The sequence below is a fragment of the Mustela nivalis genome (assembly GCF_964662115.1).
Source record: "Mustela nivalis genome assembly, chromosome: 16".
Taxonomy (NCBI): domain Eukaryota; kingdom Metazoa; phylum Chordata; class Mammalia; order Carnivora; family Mustelidae; genus Mustela; species Mustela nivalis.
Window position 1 is genome coordinate 319,158 of NC_139035.1, and position 17,815 is coordinate 336,972.

The window sequence follows — 17,815 nt, forward strand, 5'->3', positions numbered from 1 at the left end:
TTTTCTTTGCTGTTTTTTTTCCTTCATATCACCACAGTGTGGGTAGGTTTGAGTTTCCTTTTTATTTGTCATACTTGGAATTTATTGACGTTTTTGGTCTGAGAAATTGGCATTTTGAAAAAATGTGGGAAGTTTGCAGTCATTAGGTTTTTGGTTATTCTCTAGCTTCTTTGATTCTTTTTCTCCTGGAATTCTGATTAGAATTTGACCTTATTCCATCTGTTATTAAACTTTGGTTTTTTAAATTGAAGTACAAAGCACAGGAAAAGTACATAAATCCTAAGCATATAGCTTAGTACATTATCACAAAGTAAATCTTTTCATGTAACAGCTATCTAGATCAAGAAGTACAAAAACATTAAGTATCCCAGAAGCCCCCTCATTCTGACTTCTGATAATTTGTGAAATTCACCCATGCTGGGTACAACTATAATTCGTTCCTTTTCATTGCTGGATAGCATTCCCTTGTGTGAGTGCACCACGGCGGATCGCTCTCTTTTACTGTTGATGAAAGTGTTAAATTTGATTTCCCATTTGGAGAACATTCCTTTACATGAGTCTAAGTACCTAAATGCATTCACTTCATTGGGTACATACTGGAAGTAAACTTAATGGTCACAGGACACGTGCTTGTTTATTTTAGAGAGATGCTACCAAATAATTTTCCAAAGTAATTGTAACAGCTTATATTCCTGCCAGTAGTATGTAAGAGTTCCTGTTACTGCTCATCGCTGCCAACGATTGGTACTGTTAGTCTCTTCATTTTGGCAGCTTACGCAGCGTCATCTTACGGTTTCAGACGCCTTCCCTGTTGCTGCTGTTGTGCCTCTCCTCGTAGCAGTGTCTGGTGGTTATTTGGGTTTATTCTTTGTCAGGTGCCTATTCAGATGTCTTTCCTAAGTTTTCCATTGGTCTTGTCATCTTGTTTCATTTTTGACTTAAATCTCTTCTGCATATGAACCTATCTTTTCCTACTCTGTGGTTATATTTTCACTTTCCTAATGGTGTCTTTGGGTGAACAGATGTTTTAACATTGTCTAATATATTGGTCTTTTTCTTTATTATTAGGGCTTTCTGTATCCTGGTCAAAATAATTTTTCCTGTCTTGAGATTATGGAGATGCTCTGTTTTCTCTTTTCAAAAGTTTATTGTTTGTCTTTGCATTTAGATCTTATAATTCACCTGGATTTGATTTTTGTGATAGGATGAAATTGGAGTAAACTTTTTTTCTCCATATGGATTTTTGTGATTAAGTCAAAATCCCAAGTAGAGTACAGAGGCATCCTCTATAGGGATATTTTAACAGTATATACCCATTTGTTAAAGGTGTTTTTTATTCAATACATACATACTGTAGTTGGAACAGAATATTTTTTCAAAGCTGAACCTATATCCTCTGAACAGTTCTGCTATTTCCTCTTCCCCCCTCCCCTCACAACCTCCATTTTACCTTGTTTCTGAGTTTGATTATTTTGGATACCTCATGGAGTATTTGTATTTTTGTGACTGGTTTATTTTAGTTAGCATAATGTCCTCAAGATTTATCCATGTCAATCTGTGACAGAATTTGCTGCTTTTCCAAAGCGTAATACTCTCCCATTGTATGTAGATAATGCCATACAGTCTGTTACTTGTCAGTGGACATTTGGGTTATTTCTACCTCTTGGTTGTTGTGAGTAATGCTGGAATCCTGTTTTAAATTTTTTGGTTGTATATACCCAGAAGTGGGTTTACTGGATCATGTGATAATTCTGTTTTTAATTTTTAAAAAAGATTTGTTTGTTTTAGAGAGGGAGAGCATGAGCAGAGAGGGGAGACGCAGAGGGGAAGGGACAGAATTTCAACCAGACTTCCTGCCAAGCTTGGAACCTGACGCAGGGCTTGATCCCATGACCCTGAGATCACAGCCCAAGCCGCAGTCAAGAGTTGGACATTCCACTGACTGAGCCACCCAGGTGACCCCTATTTTTTATTGTTTGAGGATCCTCCATACTGTTTCCCACAGTGGCTGTTCTGTTTTACATTCCCGACAGCAGTGCATCAAGGGTTCCAGTTTTTCCACATTCTTGTCAACACTTGTTATTTTCTTTTTTTATTTTCCCAAGATGACCATTTTAATGAGTGTGAGGAGATATCTCATTGTGGTTTTGATTTATATTTCCTTAATGATTAGGGATGTTAAATACCTATTTTGTGCTTGTTGGTCATTTGTATATCTTCTTTGGAGAAATGTCTGTTGAAGTCCTTTGCTCATTTTTAATTGGATTGCTTTTTTGTTCTCGTTGAGTTGAAGGGGTTCTTTATATATCTCAGGTATTAATTCCTTATCGATACAGAGTTTGTGTGTTCTCCATCCCATAGATTTGTTGAAGATAGCTATTGCAAATGAGATTGTTTTCTTTATTTTCTTTTCAGATTGTTCATTGGTTGTGTATAGAAAAACATGTGTTGATTTTTTAACCTGCAGCTTTGCTCTATTCATTTATTAGTTCGAACAGCATTTTGTATTGGGATTTTTAGCATTTTCTACATATAAGATCATATCATCTACAAACAAATGATTTTGCCTTTTCCTTTCTAATTTCAATGCTTTTTTTTCCCTTGCCTGATTCCTCTAGCTAGAACTTCAGTACTGTATTGAATAGACATGATAAGAGTGGGCATTCATGCCTTGTTCCTGGTATTAATGAATAAACTTTCAGTGTTTCACCATTGAATATAATGTTAACTGTGAGATTCCATATATGTGGTCTTTATTAGCTTGAGGTAATTTCCTTCCATTCCTAGTTTGTTGAGAGTTCTTAGGGTTAGGAGTATTGAACTGTGTCAGATGCTTTTTCGGCATCAGTTTTTCGTTGTTATTTTTTAAAGATTTTATTTATTTATTTGACACAGAGAGATCACAAGTAGGCAGAGAGGCAGGCAGAGAGAGAGGGGAGGAAGCAGGTTCCCGGCTGAGCAGAGAGCCTGATGCGGGACTCGATCCCAGGACCCTGAGATGATGACCTGAGCTGAAGACAGAGGCTTAACCTGAGCCACCCAGGCGCCCCTTCAGCATCAGTTTTGTCGATCATACGGTTTTTGTTCTTCATTATGACATGTTTTGGAGTTTTTTTGGTATGTTGTTGAGTATTCATCAGAGGCATAGTTTTGTGTTCTTTTAGTATCTTTGGTTTTGGCATCAGGATGAAGTTGTCCTCATAGAATGAATTTGGAAGTGTTCCTGTTTCTTCAGTGTTCTGGAAGGGTTTGGGAAGATTTGGTGTTAATTTTTTAAATGTAGCTAAAGTTCCCTAGTGACGCCATCTGGTTCTGGGCTTTTTTTGGTTGGGATGTGTTTGATTACTGATTCAGTCTCCTTATTAGTTATAAGTTTGTTTAGACTGTTTATTTCTGGGAGCCTCAATTGATTGGTTAAGCATCTGCCTTCAGCTCAGGTCATGATCCCAGGGTACTGGGATCAAGGTCCGTATTAGGCTGCTTGCTCAATGGGGAGCCTACTTCTCCTTCTACCTCTGCCTGCTGTTCCCCCTGCTTGTGCTCTCTCTCTCTCTGTCAAATAAATAAAATCTTTTAAAAATTTTGTTTTATTTCTTCATGTTTTAGTTTTGGTATGTTGTATGTTTCTAGAAATGTATCCATTTCTTCTAGGTTTTTCCATGTGTTGTATAATTATTAGTACAAGTCTCTCTCTCTCTCTCTTTTTAGATTATTTATTTATTTGTTTGACAGACCAAGATCACAAGTAGGCGGAGAGGCAGGCAGAGAGAGAGAGAGGGGGAAGCAGGCTCCCCACCGAGTGGAGAGCCTGATGAGGGGCTCGATCCCAGGACCCTGGGATCATGACCTGAGCCGAAGGCAGAGGCTTTAATCCACTGAGCCACCTAGGTGCCCCCATACAAGTCTGTTAAGGTGCTTTGTATTTCTGTGGCATAATTAGTAATATCTCCTCTTATCTCTTTCATTTCTGGCTTTTGTGAATCTTTTTTATTTTTTTTTTCTTATTGTCAATATTGAAGATATTTTTAAGAAACCAGCTTAGTGGGATGCCTGAGTGGCTCAGTTGGTTGGACGACTGCCTTCGGCTCAGGTCATGATCCTGGAGTCCCGGGATCGAGTCCCGCATCGGACTCCCAGCTCCATGGGGAGTCTGCTTCTCTCTCTGACCTTCTCCTCGTTCATGCTCTCTCTCACTGTCTCTCTCTCAAGTAAATAAATAAAATATTTAAAAAAAAAAAAAGAAAGAAACCAGCTTAGTTTCATTGATATGTTTTCTGTCTTCCATTTCCTTTATTTCTGCTTTAGTCTGTTACATCCTTCCTCTTCTAACTTGGGGTTTCATTTGTTGCTCTTCTGTTAGTTCTTTGAAGTGTATAAAGTTAGATTATTGATTTGAGATCTTTTTTCTTTCTTTCTTTCTTTCTTTTTTTTTTTTTTTACTATTTTATTTGTTTATTTGACAGGGAGAGAGATCACAAGTAGACAGAGCAGCAGGTAGAGAGAGGGGGGGATGCAGGCTCCCCACCAAGCAGAGAGCCCAATGCAGGGCCCGATCCCAGGACCCTGAGACCGTGACCAGAGCTGAAGGCAGAGACTCAACCCACTGAGCCACCCAGAAGCCCTCATCTTTTTTTTTTTTTTTCCTTATGTAGGTGTTTACTGCTGTATACTTCCCGCTTGGTAAGGTACTGTTTACATTGAAAGTAGTTACTAATAGGGAAGTACTTACTATTGATTGCCATTTTACTTTTATTTTCAGTACATCTTATACTGATTTTGGCACTCTTGTTTTTATGTTTCATTCTCCATCCCAGCACCCTGGGATCATAACCTGAGCCGAAGGCAGGTGCTTAACGAACTGAGCAGCCAGGTGCCCCTGTCTTTGACTTTTGACAGGTTGTCTGTAGTGTGTCTCAGTGTGGACCTCTTTGGGTTCAGCCTATTTAGAGTCCTTTTGAGCTTTCTGAGCGTGGATATCCATTTTCTTTGGGAAGATTTAGGAAGTTTTCTGCCATTATTTTTTCAAACAAGTGCTCTGCCCCTTTTTTTTCTCCATCTGAAACTTCCATATATTTTGCTTTCATATATATTACCTGTTTTGTCCTGTAAGTCCCTTAAGGTCTTCTTCACTTTTCTGCATTCTTCCTTTTTGTTCCTCTGACATGGTAATTCCAAAAGAGTTGTCTTCAAGTTTGCTGATTTTTCTTTCTGCTTGATCAAGCCTGATGTTGATTTCCTCTAGTGAGTTTTTAAAGTAATTATTATATTCTTCAGTCCCCAAATTTCCATTTGGTTCTTTTTTCCAGTTATTTTGGTCATTGGTGATACTCTCTTTTTGTTCATGTGTCGTTTTCCTAGTTTCATTTAGTTGTTTGTGTTCTCTTGAAGTGCATTGAACTTCTTTAGGATAATTAATTTGTAAATTCTTAGGTAATTCATGCATCTTATTAGAGTCAGTTTCTGAAGCTATTTTGTTACCTTGATAGGGCTGTTACACTGTATCTTTGTGTGCCTTGGTATTTTGTTGTTACGATTTTTGTTCTAACTGGTTTTAGGCATTTTCATAAATGCTTTTTGACTTCAGTTTATTTATTTTTTTGAGGGAGAGAATGCATGAGTAGGGTTGGGGAGGGCGATGGAGGGGCATAGGGAGGAGAGGGAATCCCAAGCAGGCTCCATGCTTAGCGTGGAACCTGCCTTGGGGCTCCATCTCACAACCCTGGAGTCATGACCTGATCCAAAATCAAGAGTCCACCGTTTAACCAACTCAGCTATGCAGGTGGCCGAAAGCTCTTTGAATTTATATTGTTATTAAAAGTCAGTGTTTTTGTAGGAGAGTGAGTTGAGGCTTTCTGTTCTGCAATCTTGCTCATATCACTCTTTCCATATGGATTTTACCCACCATCTTAAAATACTGGTTTTATTCCCCCATTGCTATTCAGCATGCCATTAACTGTAAATTAAGAGTTTCTATATGCATAGATCATTTCTGTACTCTATTTTGCACCATTGGTCTATTGGTATAGACCAAATATTGGTATATTTGTACCTTTTTAAGTACCAAATTGTTTTAATTGCCATAGCTTTGAAATGACTCTTGGTATCTAATAGAGTACATTTTCTTGTTCCTACTACAAGAACATTTTGACTTCTTGATTTTTTGTGTTTCAGTATAACTTTTTAAAGCAGCATTTAGTTTCCAACAAAAAGTTTGCCGAAGGTTGGATTGTGATTATACTGAATTTAAACATAAATTTAGGGCAAACTAATATCTTACAATTATTGTATATTCCAGTGAATGGGGATGATATATTTTTGTAATTATTAAGATTTTAATTTCTCTCACTAAGATATTTTATAATTTTTAGTGTGGCATTACAGTACAATTTTCCTTAAATTTTTTAAAGTATTTGATACTTTGGTACTGTTGTAAATGTTATCTTTTTAAGTATTTTAGTTTTTAAATGTTACTGGTATAAAAAATACAATTGACTTTATAATATTTTAAAACTAGTAGTCTTTTTATTCACTAATTGGTAATCATAATTCAACTATAGATTCTTTTGGATTTTTTGTCTACACAGTCATATCTTTTTTACATTATGACATTTTTCATTCTTTTATTTTCAAACCATATACCTTTTGCTTCTTTTTCTTGACTTATTACACTGGTTGGTACCTCAGTTATCTTTAAATGAAATGTTGATAGCATTGATTTAAAAAGAATACAATGTGGTAAGTTTTGACAATTTATTGTCCTTTGAAATCATTTGCATAGTCAAGGTAATAGATATATCCATTATATCCAAGAATTTCCTTATTCCCATTTTTATTCCCTCTCTTTTGTCCCTACTTACCTCCACATCCTTGGGAATGACTGATCTTTCAGTTACTGTGGATTCGTTTATATTTTTTTGAAGAATTATATATGAATGAGATTATGTAATCAAACCATATGTATTCTTCCTTTGGTCTGATTATTTTCACTTAGGATAATACTCATGTTTGAGATTCATTCATGTTAAGAGTATCAGTAATTAACTTCTTATTTCTGAGTTATATTCCTTTTTAAAGATCTATCACAGTTTCTTTATATTTCATTTTTGGATGGGCATTTGGGTTCTAGTTTTGGGCTGTTATAAATACAGCCGTTTTGTGTATTTGTACAAATGTTTTTGTATGGACTTGTACTTTCATTTATCTTTGGTAGTCATCTAGTAATGGAATGACTGAGTTATATTAGAAGTAGAAGTTTAACTTTTTAAGAAACTGCCGAACTGTTCCAGAGTGGTTGTATCATTTTACATTTCTGTGAGCAGTGCCCGACTGTTCCAGTTGTTCTGCATCCTTTTAACACTTGGTGTGGTCAGTCTTGTATTTTAGACATCCTAGTAGATACAGAGTGGAATCTCTCATGTTATTAACTTTTATTTCCCAATTACCTAATGATGTTGAGCATACCTTTCATGTGCTTATCATTTTTATGTATTTGGTGAATTGTCTGTTCAAATCTTCTCCCCATTGTTTTAGTGGTATATTCATTTCTCATTATTGAGTTTTGAGGGATTTTCAAGATACGTTTTGGATATTTTTCAGGTATGTGATTTATAATTTTTTCCTCCAGTCAGCAGTTTTGTCTTCTCATTTTCTTAACATTGTCCTTCCAAAAGAAGCTCTAAATTTTCAGGAAGCCCATTTTACCAAAGTTCTTTGTTTTTATGGGCCAATGTTATATCTAAAAATCTTTTTTTAACCAAGAGTCACAAAGATTTTTTCCTAGAAGTTTTATATTTATGTTTTATACTTAGATCAATGATCCCTGTTTTTTTTTTTTAAAGAAAGTATGAAATATTGCTTGAGGTTCATTATTTAGCCTGTGGGTATCCAGTTTTCTGACACCGTTCTTTCTCCACCGAGTTTTCATTGCACCATTATCATAAATCATTTGGCCATATGTATTTTCATCTATTTTTGATCAGTACCTATTCTCTTCCAATGATTTATTATTAAGCCTCTATCACACTATGTTAATTTCTGTAGTTATAGTAACTCTTAAAGCCAGGAGTATAAGTCCTTTGTTCTTTTGCAACATTACTTAAGGTATTTTAGGTCTTTTGTGTTTCCACAGGAATTTGATAATCAAATTGTAATTTGTGCTGAAAATCCTGCTGGAATTTATTTCAAATCTATATATCAGTTTAGGGAGAAGTGATGATATTAAATTTCTCAGTCAGTGAACACAGTTTATCTCCTGTTATTTAGGACTTTAATTTTATTCAGTAATGTTTTATCATTTTCATTGTTACGTGTCTTTTATGTCCTTAAGCATTTTATATTTTTCATGTTATTATAAATGTTATTATTTTTAAATTTTCAGTTTCTAATGGTTTTGTTGCCGTAGTATAGACATACCATTGATTTTCATATATTGACCTTGTATCCTGCAGCTCTTCTAAATTTACTTATTCTAATACTTATTTTTTAAAAAATTAATTACATAAGATTTTCTGTTTAGATGATCAGATCGTCTATAAATATGAAAACAATTTTACTTCTTTATTTTTTCCTTAATTTTTTAAGTAATAGTAGTATCTTTCAAAGACATTTGTGTAAATGTTTAATAACATTACCTGTACTTTGATTTCCATCTACAGATTATGACTGTGCCCAATGACCCATATACTTTCCTCTCTTGTGGTGAAGATGGAACTGTTCGGTGGTTTGATACACGTATCAAAACTAGCTGCACAAAAGAAGATTGCAAAGATGTAAGAATCAAATTTTTATATAAATGACCAAAAAAATTAAGATAAAAATTAAAATTGGACATTAAGTATCTCTGGGTTATAAGATTATGGGTGAATTTGATTGTATTAAATTTTGTTGATCTAGTGTAATTACTCTGTGTTTTAGTCTTATATTTGGGAATAATTTTTATTTTGTCTCTTCAGAATGCAATTTGCATTACTCATGTATTGTTTGTTTTTTCAACCACGAATTAAATATATATTTCATATTTTGGTTGTTTCATAAGGTAAATGTACAATATTGTATTAGAAGTCAGTATTAGAGTTGCGTAGGAAACTGCAAAGAAAAAAAGAATTTCCCTTAGAGTAATAAACTCCCGAGAAGGAATATTGACTGAGTATATTTATTTTGGCTTCACAGAAGCCGATTTTTTTGGAAAACTGATAGAAATCTGAAAAATAAAGAAAACCATGTTGTTTTTCCTTCTCATTATCAAACCGAGTTAGGATTTCTGAGAATGGTTATTTTCTTCTAGTTAAAAGGAAAATGTTTTACATGTTAAAATATTTCACAGTTTTAAATCTTTAGAGTAGCCTCTCTACAGCAGTACTGTGTGTAACTGGTGGTGTACAATCTTTTTTAGGATATTTTAATTAACTGCCGACGTGCTGCCACATCTGTCGCTATTTGCCCGCCGATACCATATTACCTTGCTGTCGGCTGTTCAGATAGCTCAGTACGAATATATGATCGGCGAATGCTGGGCACAAGAGCCACAGGTAAAAAGCTGTATATTAGAGAAAATATAAGATTCTGTCAGCTCAAAGAATAAATCTTTATGACATATTTGCAATTTTAAGGTTTCATTAGTTTCATAAAATTCATTAAATACAATGTGTTTAAACAATATGGATTATTAGAAAGAACGACATTTTACTAGAGCGCCTGGGTGGCTCACCCAGTTAAGCATCTGACTTTTTTTTTTTTTTTTTTAAAGGACAGAGAGAGTCCTTTTTTTTTAAAGGACTTATCAGGACAGAGAGAGAGAGACAGTACAGGCGGGGCAAGCAGCAGAGAAAGGGAGAAGACGACTCCCCGATGACCATGGAGCCTGAAGTGGGACTTGATCCCAGGACCCTGGGATCATGACCTGATCAGTAGGCAAGATGCTTAACCAGCAGAGCCACCCAGGTGTCCCAAGCATCTGACTCGATTTCAGCTCAGGTCTTGATCTCAGGTCATGAGTTCAAGCCCCACACTGGTCTCCATACTGGGCATGGAGCATACATGCATACATATATATGTACATAAAAATGGCATTTTATGAAGTTTTTATGACCCTATCCAGGTGATACTTCTGCAGTTTATCACTTTAAAAAATTTTAACAGTTGATGTATTAATTTCCTAGAGCTGTCATAACAAATTACCACCCATTTCTGGGGGTTAGATGTCTAAAATCAAGGTGTTAAAGGTTTTCTGTCAATGACGCTCAGGAAGACTCTTGCATGCTTCTGTCCTAGCTTGTGGTGATTGCTGACAACTTTAGCTTTTATTTATTTATTATTATTTTTAAAATGGCTGATTTTTTTTTTCTTAAAGATTTTATTTATTTATTTGACACAGAGAGATCACAAGTAGGCAGAGAGGCAGGCAGAGAGAGAGGGGAAGCAGGGTCCCTGCTGAGCAGAGAGCCCGAAGCGGGGCTCGATCCCAGGACCCTGAGATCATGACCTGAGCTGAAGGCAGAGGCTTAACCCACTGAATCACCCAGGCATCCCTAAAAAGATTGATTGATTGATTGATTGATTGATTGATTAGTGAGAGAGAGCACAGAGGGAGAGTGTGAGGGAGACATCAACTCTTTCCACACTGATCAGAGAGCCCAACGTAAGACTCGATCCCAGGACCTTGAGATCAGGGCCCAAGCCAAAGGCGGACACCCAACCAACTTGAGCCACCCAGGCACCCCCAATTTTAACTTTTTTTTTTTTAAGATTTTATTTATTTATCAGAGAGAGAGAGGGGGAGAGAGCGAGCACAGGCAGACAGAGGGCAGGCAGAGGCAGAGGGAGAAGCAGGCTCCCTGCTGAGCAAGGAGCCCGATGTTGGACTCGATCCCAGGACGCTGGGATCATGACCTGAGCCGAAGGCAGCTTCTTAACCAACTGAGCCACCCAGGCGTCCCCAATTTTAACTTTTAAATGTTTCCTTTCACTCTCTGCTTCCACATGTACATGCTATCCTCTCCTGTGTTGTATCTGAATCCACATTTTTCTCTTATTAGGACACCCGTCATATTGGATCTAGGGCCCACCCTAATGCAATATGACCTCATGACATCTGCAAAGACCTTATTTCCAAATATTCCAGAATCATTCTGAGTGCTAGATGGACATGAATTTGTGGGGGAACACTATCAGCCCAGAACACTTGGCTCTCCTCATTTCTCTTTGTTGTAGAGAGGAGAGTTAGGGAAGAATAGTGGGTACGTGGCACCTGTTCACGCCCAGTTTAAGCCCTGTTAAGTACTGTTACTGCTGCTGCTGCAGCCCTGAAGTTGAATCTTTCTTAAACTCCTCATTTGCTTCTCATTCCATTGTGGAATGAAACTGCCTCTGGAATATTCCATTTAAAGCCAGCTTATTAGTGTTTTCTTATAAGGGAAGGCCAGGATTATATACCCACACACCCAGCAAATACACCTACATCTGTATATTTTCACATACTTTATATTGCTAAAAATAAAAGTGGTGTTGGCCAGAAACTAACAGTCTTAATCTCAGTGTCAGTTTATATCCAGTAAAAATTGACACAGGGTACCGAAATGAGAAGACTAGGTTGGGGGTGCCTGGGTGGCTCAGTTGGTCATCGACTCTTGGTTTCAGTTCATGTCATGATCTCAGGGACGTGAGATTGAGCCCTGAGTTGGGCTCCGTGCTGGGCATGGAGACTCTCTCTCTCCCTCTCCCCTCTCCCCTGTCCCCAATCGTGTGCACACTCTCTTAAAAAAAAAGATTAAAAAGGAAGAGTAGGTGGTTTTTGGGGATGGGGTTGGTCTGTTTTTTGGAACTGTGGTTGAGAAATCTTACCTATTTGGATATGCACTTTTAGGGGAAACAGTAGTAATATAAGGTGAAATTCTAGGCTAAATTAATATTTTTTAACAGTGGGACACAACTGACATTTTGGGTAGGACAAGACCTTGTGCAGAAGGTCTCCTTATACAGTTTTGTAGGACTCTTAGAATTTAACATTCCCAGACCTCAGTGGGCACAAAATGCCAGTTGGACCCCTCCCTATCATATCATATTATATTATATTGATGACTGCCAAAATTAAAGCTGGAATACTGCTCCTACTCTGTCATTTTAAAAGAGGAAAATTTCATGACAATCAAAAATCTTTTAAAAAGCATAGGGCTGAGGGGCGCCTGCGTGGCTCAGTCGTTAAGCCTCTGCCTTTGGCTCAGGTCATGGTCTCGGGGTTCTGGGATCGAGCCCCGCATAGGGCTCTCTGCTCAGCAGAGAGCCTGCTTCCCCCACCCCCCGCCCCGCCTGCCTCTCTGCTTACTTGTGATCTCTCTTTCTGTCAAATACATAAATAAAATCTAAAAAAAAAAAAAAAGACATAGGGGTGCGTGGCTGGCTTAGTCGGAAGAGCATGTACCTCTTGATCTCAGGGTCATGAATTTGAGCCCCACGTTGACTATAGAGGTTACTAAGAAAAATAAATAAATAAACTAAAAGAACTTTTTCTAACCTAATGCAAAAGATAAATAATTTTAAAGGGAAAATGCACGATTTTATCTAGTATGCTAGTAATAAATATAAGCTCACCTATTTATATTGTAAAAATTATATTATCTTCATTGGAGGAAAATTTTTGGAAGGTGATTTAGTGTAACTATAATCACAAATAATTTTAATTGATTAAATAACCTGTATTTCAAATAAAACATTTATGTAATCTATAAAATATTTATATAATCTGTGTAATTCCAGTCACTCGGGAAATTTTTTTTGAAGCTATGTAACCTTCATACTATATTCTTTATTATTTTGTTATAAAATTAGGCTATTAAGAAAAGAGCCTTTCCTAGAAATAGAATATGATAGTTTGGATTTTATATTGCTACATTAAATCACATATCTCATAATTCGGATTTTTTAAAACGTTTTTCTTAAAAAATGTATACAACTTCCTGTTTTTTTATTTAGGGAATTATGCAGGTCGAGGAACTACTGGAATGGTTGCCCGTTTTATCCCTTCCCATCTTAATAATAAGTCCTGCAGAGTGACATCGCTGTGTTACAGTGAAGATGGCAGAGAGATTCTTGTTAGTTACTCTTCAGATTACATATATCTTTTTGACCCGAAAGATGATACAGCGCGAGAACTTAAGACTCCTTCTGCGGAAGAAAGAAGAGAAGAGGTAAGATTGTTCAAAGCCGTGTTCTTCATTCCGTTCAGAAACATGAATTCAGTGACTCCTGGGACTTGAAGGGCTTCAAAAAATAGAATTGATTTTCAAGGTATTTATAGTCTAGGTTTTGTAGAAGGGCACAAGTATACATGAAAGGGGCTAATCATTAAGGATAAAGCTCTAGAAGAAAGTCTTGTGAAATATTTTTAAAGAGAAAATATTTAATAGCAAAATGTTTTTCTAATTTTATGGCGGCACAGCAGCGAGCAAGAAATATCAGTAGTTCTAACAGTCGTATAAAAAACAATTAAAACAATAAAAGCTGGATGTTGAAACTCAAAATGAGACTAAATGTTTATGTTTATACACCAATAGGCGTTTTGTTACCATTTACTATTCAGATGTGGACAGTGATCCCCTTCTCTCTCATAGTTAAGAACTAGTAACATACCTCCCTAGGTGCATTTTACAAAATACATATAAATAAGTGAGAAAAAGTTAAGTTAAAGTACACATATGCACACATACACACACAATGGTGAGAGGAGGGAATTGTTGTCCATATATGAATAGTAAATGGTAATAGGTAAAATCCTGTTGGTGAGCATAAACATTTAGTCTAACTGAAGTTTATATATTGCATTTTCTAATTATTATATATAGATCTATATACTAGGAAACTAGGCAACTCTGAAATAGTGAACCATTGGGGTACCTTGCAGGTTCAGTCAGAGGAGCATGTGACTCTTGATTTTGAAGTTGTGGGTTCAAGTCCCACACTGGGTATAGAGATTACTTAAAAATACAATTTTAAAAAAATAAAATAGCAAACCATCTTCTCATTTATAAAAGGCAAAAACCAGAAATAATATATCCTTGAAGTATGCAGCAATAGAAAAATGTTTGTTGTAACCCATTTAGCTTCTTTCTCCAATATATTTTTCACTTTTTTTTTTCCTCCAATGTCCTGTGTTTAATCACTACTGTTTGGCTTGTAAATGTTTTTGAAATTAACTGTTGCTTTACTATTATTAGTGACTTTTTGGTATTGGACCAACTCCTACTAGTGAACATATTTTAAAGGTAGTAAAGAAGAAAATTTTCTGATTCTTGTGATACACAAAACTCTATCCGGTTGTTATAATTGCAGATTAGTCTGTAATATTAGGGAAAAATCAGGACATCTTTATAAATATTCTTGGGATTTTAAATTTTCCGGTGTATTTAAGTGAATTAGAAAATTGACAAAGAAAATGGGATGCTGGCTAATGAAGGCTATTTTTGAGTTTATTGGTTTTATTGAAAATGAGACCTGCTGTTGCATTTTGTTGCTGCTGTGTAATTCCTCTTGAGACCTGTGCTCCAGTGAACTTACAGTCCAGCTTTCTGACTCTTTACATAATGAAAGCTGGAAGTGCAGAAATGTTTTAAGTGGGCCAGCCAGCTTTTGTACCATAGAATACTGAGCCAAAATATGTTTGCATAATCAGAGTGAATGAGGCTGAGTCATGAACACTTGGTTTTCTGAACATGGTTTTCTTGGTATTCTTTGCTGAATCAACTAAATTAAGAAAAATAATTCTGAAAAAGTATTATAATTATAAAAATAAATCATGCTTAGTATAATAAACTAAGAAATTCACAGGTATATATAGAAGAAGAAATTAGTTGTCAGTATCCTTAAGCTTACCACCTTTTCTTCAGTGTTTCATGCTAATCCTTGACAGTAGGATATTTATTGAATATCTACTTTACTAGGTCCTGTAGAAATTTAAGAAACTCAAGGATGATGTTGACAAAGACATTGCCTCTCACTCAGGAATTTACAGTTTAGTGGAAATAAAGATATAAAAACATGAATATGTAAAACTTAATTGAATTATAGAGCAAAGGAAGGAATAATGTATTTTGATTGGAGATTTAAGTCATGATTGAAAAGGATTTTAAAATTTGAATCAAAGTTTCACACAATGATTTTTTCTTATGTTTTAATGATATTTTTATATTTTCTTAATTCTTTTTTTAATGGATTTTAAAAATATTAACATATAATGTATTATTTGCCCCATGGATACAGATCTGAATGCTTACACATTTCAGAGCACTCACCATAACACATACCTTCCCCAGTATCCATCACTCAACCACCCTAACCCTACCCCCCACCACCAAGCAACTGTCAGTTTGTTTCCTGACATTAAGAGTCTCTTATGGTTTGTCTCCCTCCTGATACCATCTTGTTTCATTTTTTTCCTCCCTACCCCCTGCAAACCCCCACCCTTCCTCTCAAATTCCTCATATCAGAGAGAGAATTGTCTTTCTCTGATTGACTTATTTTGCTCAGCATAATACCCTCTAGTTCCATCCATGTTATTACAAATGGCAAGATTTCGTTTCTTTTGATGGCTGCATAGTATTCCCTTGTATGTGTACTCTACATTTTCTTTATCCATTCATCTGTTGATGGACATCTAGGCTCTTTCCATAGTTTGGCTATTGTGGACATTGCTGCTGTAAACATTTGGGTGCACGTGCCCCTTCAGATCACTATATTTATATCTTTAGGGTAAATACCCAGTACTGCGATTGCTGAGTTGTAGGGTAGCTCTATTTTCAATTTTTTGAGGAACCTCTGTGCTGTTTTCCATAGTAGCTAGACCAGCTTGCATTCCCACCAACAGCTGCATCCTTGCCAACACCTGTCGTTTCCTGACTGGTTAATTTTAGCCATTCTGACTGGTGTGAGGTGGTACCTCATTGTGGTTTTGATTTATATTTCCCTGAGGCCAAGTGATGATGTTGAGCACTTTTTCATGTGTCTCTTGGCCATTTGGATGTCTTTGGAGAAATGTCTGTTCCTGTCTTCTGCCCATTTCTTGATTGGAATATTTGTTCTTTGGGTGCTGAGATTGATAAGTTCCTTATAGATTTTGGATGTTAGCCCGTTATCTGGTAAGTCATTTGAAAATATCTTCTCCCATTCTGTCAGTTGTCTTGTAGTTTTATGGACTGTTTCCTTTGCTGTGCAGGAGCTCTTGATCTTGATGAAGTCCCAGTAATCCATTTTTGCCCTTGCTTCCCTTGCCTTTGGTGATATTTCAGGGAAGAAGTTGCTGCAGCAGCCGAGATCGAAGAGGTTGCTGCCTCTCATCAAGGATTTTGATGGATTCCTGTCTCACATTGAGATCTTTCATCCATCTTGAGACTTTTTTTTTTTTTAATAAGATTTAATTTATTTATTTGTTAGGGAGAGAGTTAGAGAGAGAGAGCACACACAAGCAGGCAGAGTGTCTGGCAGAGGCAGCAAGAGAAGCGGGCTCCCCACCGAACAAGGAGCCCAATTCAGGACTTGATCCCAGGACCCTGGGATTATGACCTGAGCCGAAGGCAGCAGCTCAACCAACTGAGCCAACCAGGTGTCCCGAGACTATTTTTTTGTGTGGTGTAAGGAAATGGTCCAGTTTCATTCTTCTGCATGTGGCTGTCCAATTTTCCCAGCACCATTTGTTGAAGAGACCAACTTTTTCCCATTGGACATTCTTTCCTGCTTTGTCAAAAATTAGTTGACCATAGAGTTGAGGGTCCATTTCTGGGCTCTCTGTTCTGTTCCACTGACCTACATGTCTGTTTTTGTGCTGGTACCATACTGTCTTGATGATGACAGCCTTGCAGTAGAACTTGAAGTCCAGAATTGTGATACCACCAGCTTTGGTTTTATTTTTCAACTCCTCTGGCTATTCAGGGTTTTTTCTTGGCTCCATATAAATTTTAGAATTATTTGTTCCATTTCTTTGAAAAAAAAAAGTGATGGTGTTTTGATAGAGATTGCATTAAATGTGTAGATTGCTTTAGGTATCCTAGAAATTTTCACAATATTTGTTCTTCCAATTCATGAGCATTCAATGTTTTTCCATTTCTTTGTGTCTTCCTCGATTTCTTTTATGAGTACTTTACATTTTACTGAGTACAGATTCTTTGCCTCTTTGGTTAGGTTTATTCCTAGGTATCTTATGGTTTTGGGTACAATTGTAGATGGCATTAACTCCTTAATTTCTCTTTGTTCTGTCTTGCTATTGGTGTATAGAAATGCAACTGATTCCTGTGTGTTGATTTTATATCCTGCCACATTACTGAATTCCTGTATGAGTTCTAGCAGTTTTGGAGTGGTCTTTTGGGTTTTCCACATAAAGTATCATATCATCTAACAAGAGTGAGAGTTTGACGACTTCTTTGCCGATTCAGATGCCTTTCATTTCTTTTTGTTGTCTGATTGCTGAGGCTAGGACCTCTAGTACTATGTTGAATAGCAGTGGTGATAGTGGATATCCCTGCCGTGTTCCTGACCTTAGAGGGAAAGCTCTCAGTTTTCCCCCATTGAGAATGATATTCGCTGTGGGTTTTTCATAGATGGGTTTGATGATATTGAGGTATATACCCTCCATTCCTACACTGTGAAGAGTTTTGATCAAGAAAGGATGCTGTATCTGTCAAATGCTTTTTCAGCATCTATTGAGAGTATCATATGATTCTTGTTCTTTTATTAATGTATCACATTGATTGATTTGCAGATGTTGAACCACCTTGCAGCCCTGGAATAAATCCCACTTGGTTGTGGTGAATAATCCTTTTAATGTCCTGTTGGA

At 36.5% G+C, this 17,815-nt stretch overlaps 1 protein-coding gene across 10 annotated transcripts in view; it reads left to right on the plus strand.

Moving 5' to 3' along the window:
• DCAF6 (DDB1 and CUL4 associated factor 6) overlaps positions 1 to 17,815 on the plus strand; it is a 146,451-nt gene that overhangs the window by 45,058 nt on the left and 83,578 nt on the right. For all 10 annotated transcript variants that reach the window (XM_082702672.1, XM_082702673.1, XM_082702671.1 and 7 more), the window contains exons 5-7: positions 8,655 to 8,768; positions 9,392 to 9,527; positions 12,967 to 13,181. In XM_082702672.1, coding sequence (XP_082558798.1) covers positions 8,655 to 8,768; positions 9,392 to 9,527; positions 12,967 to 13,181 — 465 coding nt within the window. The remainder of the gene's footprint in view (positions 1 to 8,654; positions 8,769 to 9,391; positions 9,528 to 12,966; positions 13,182 to 17,815) is intronic.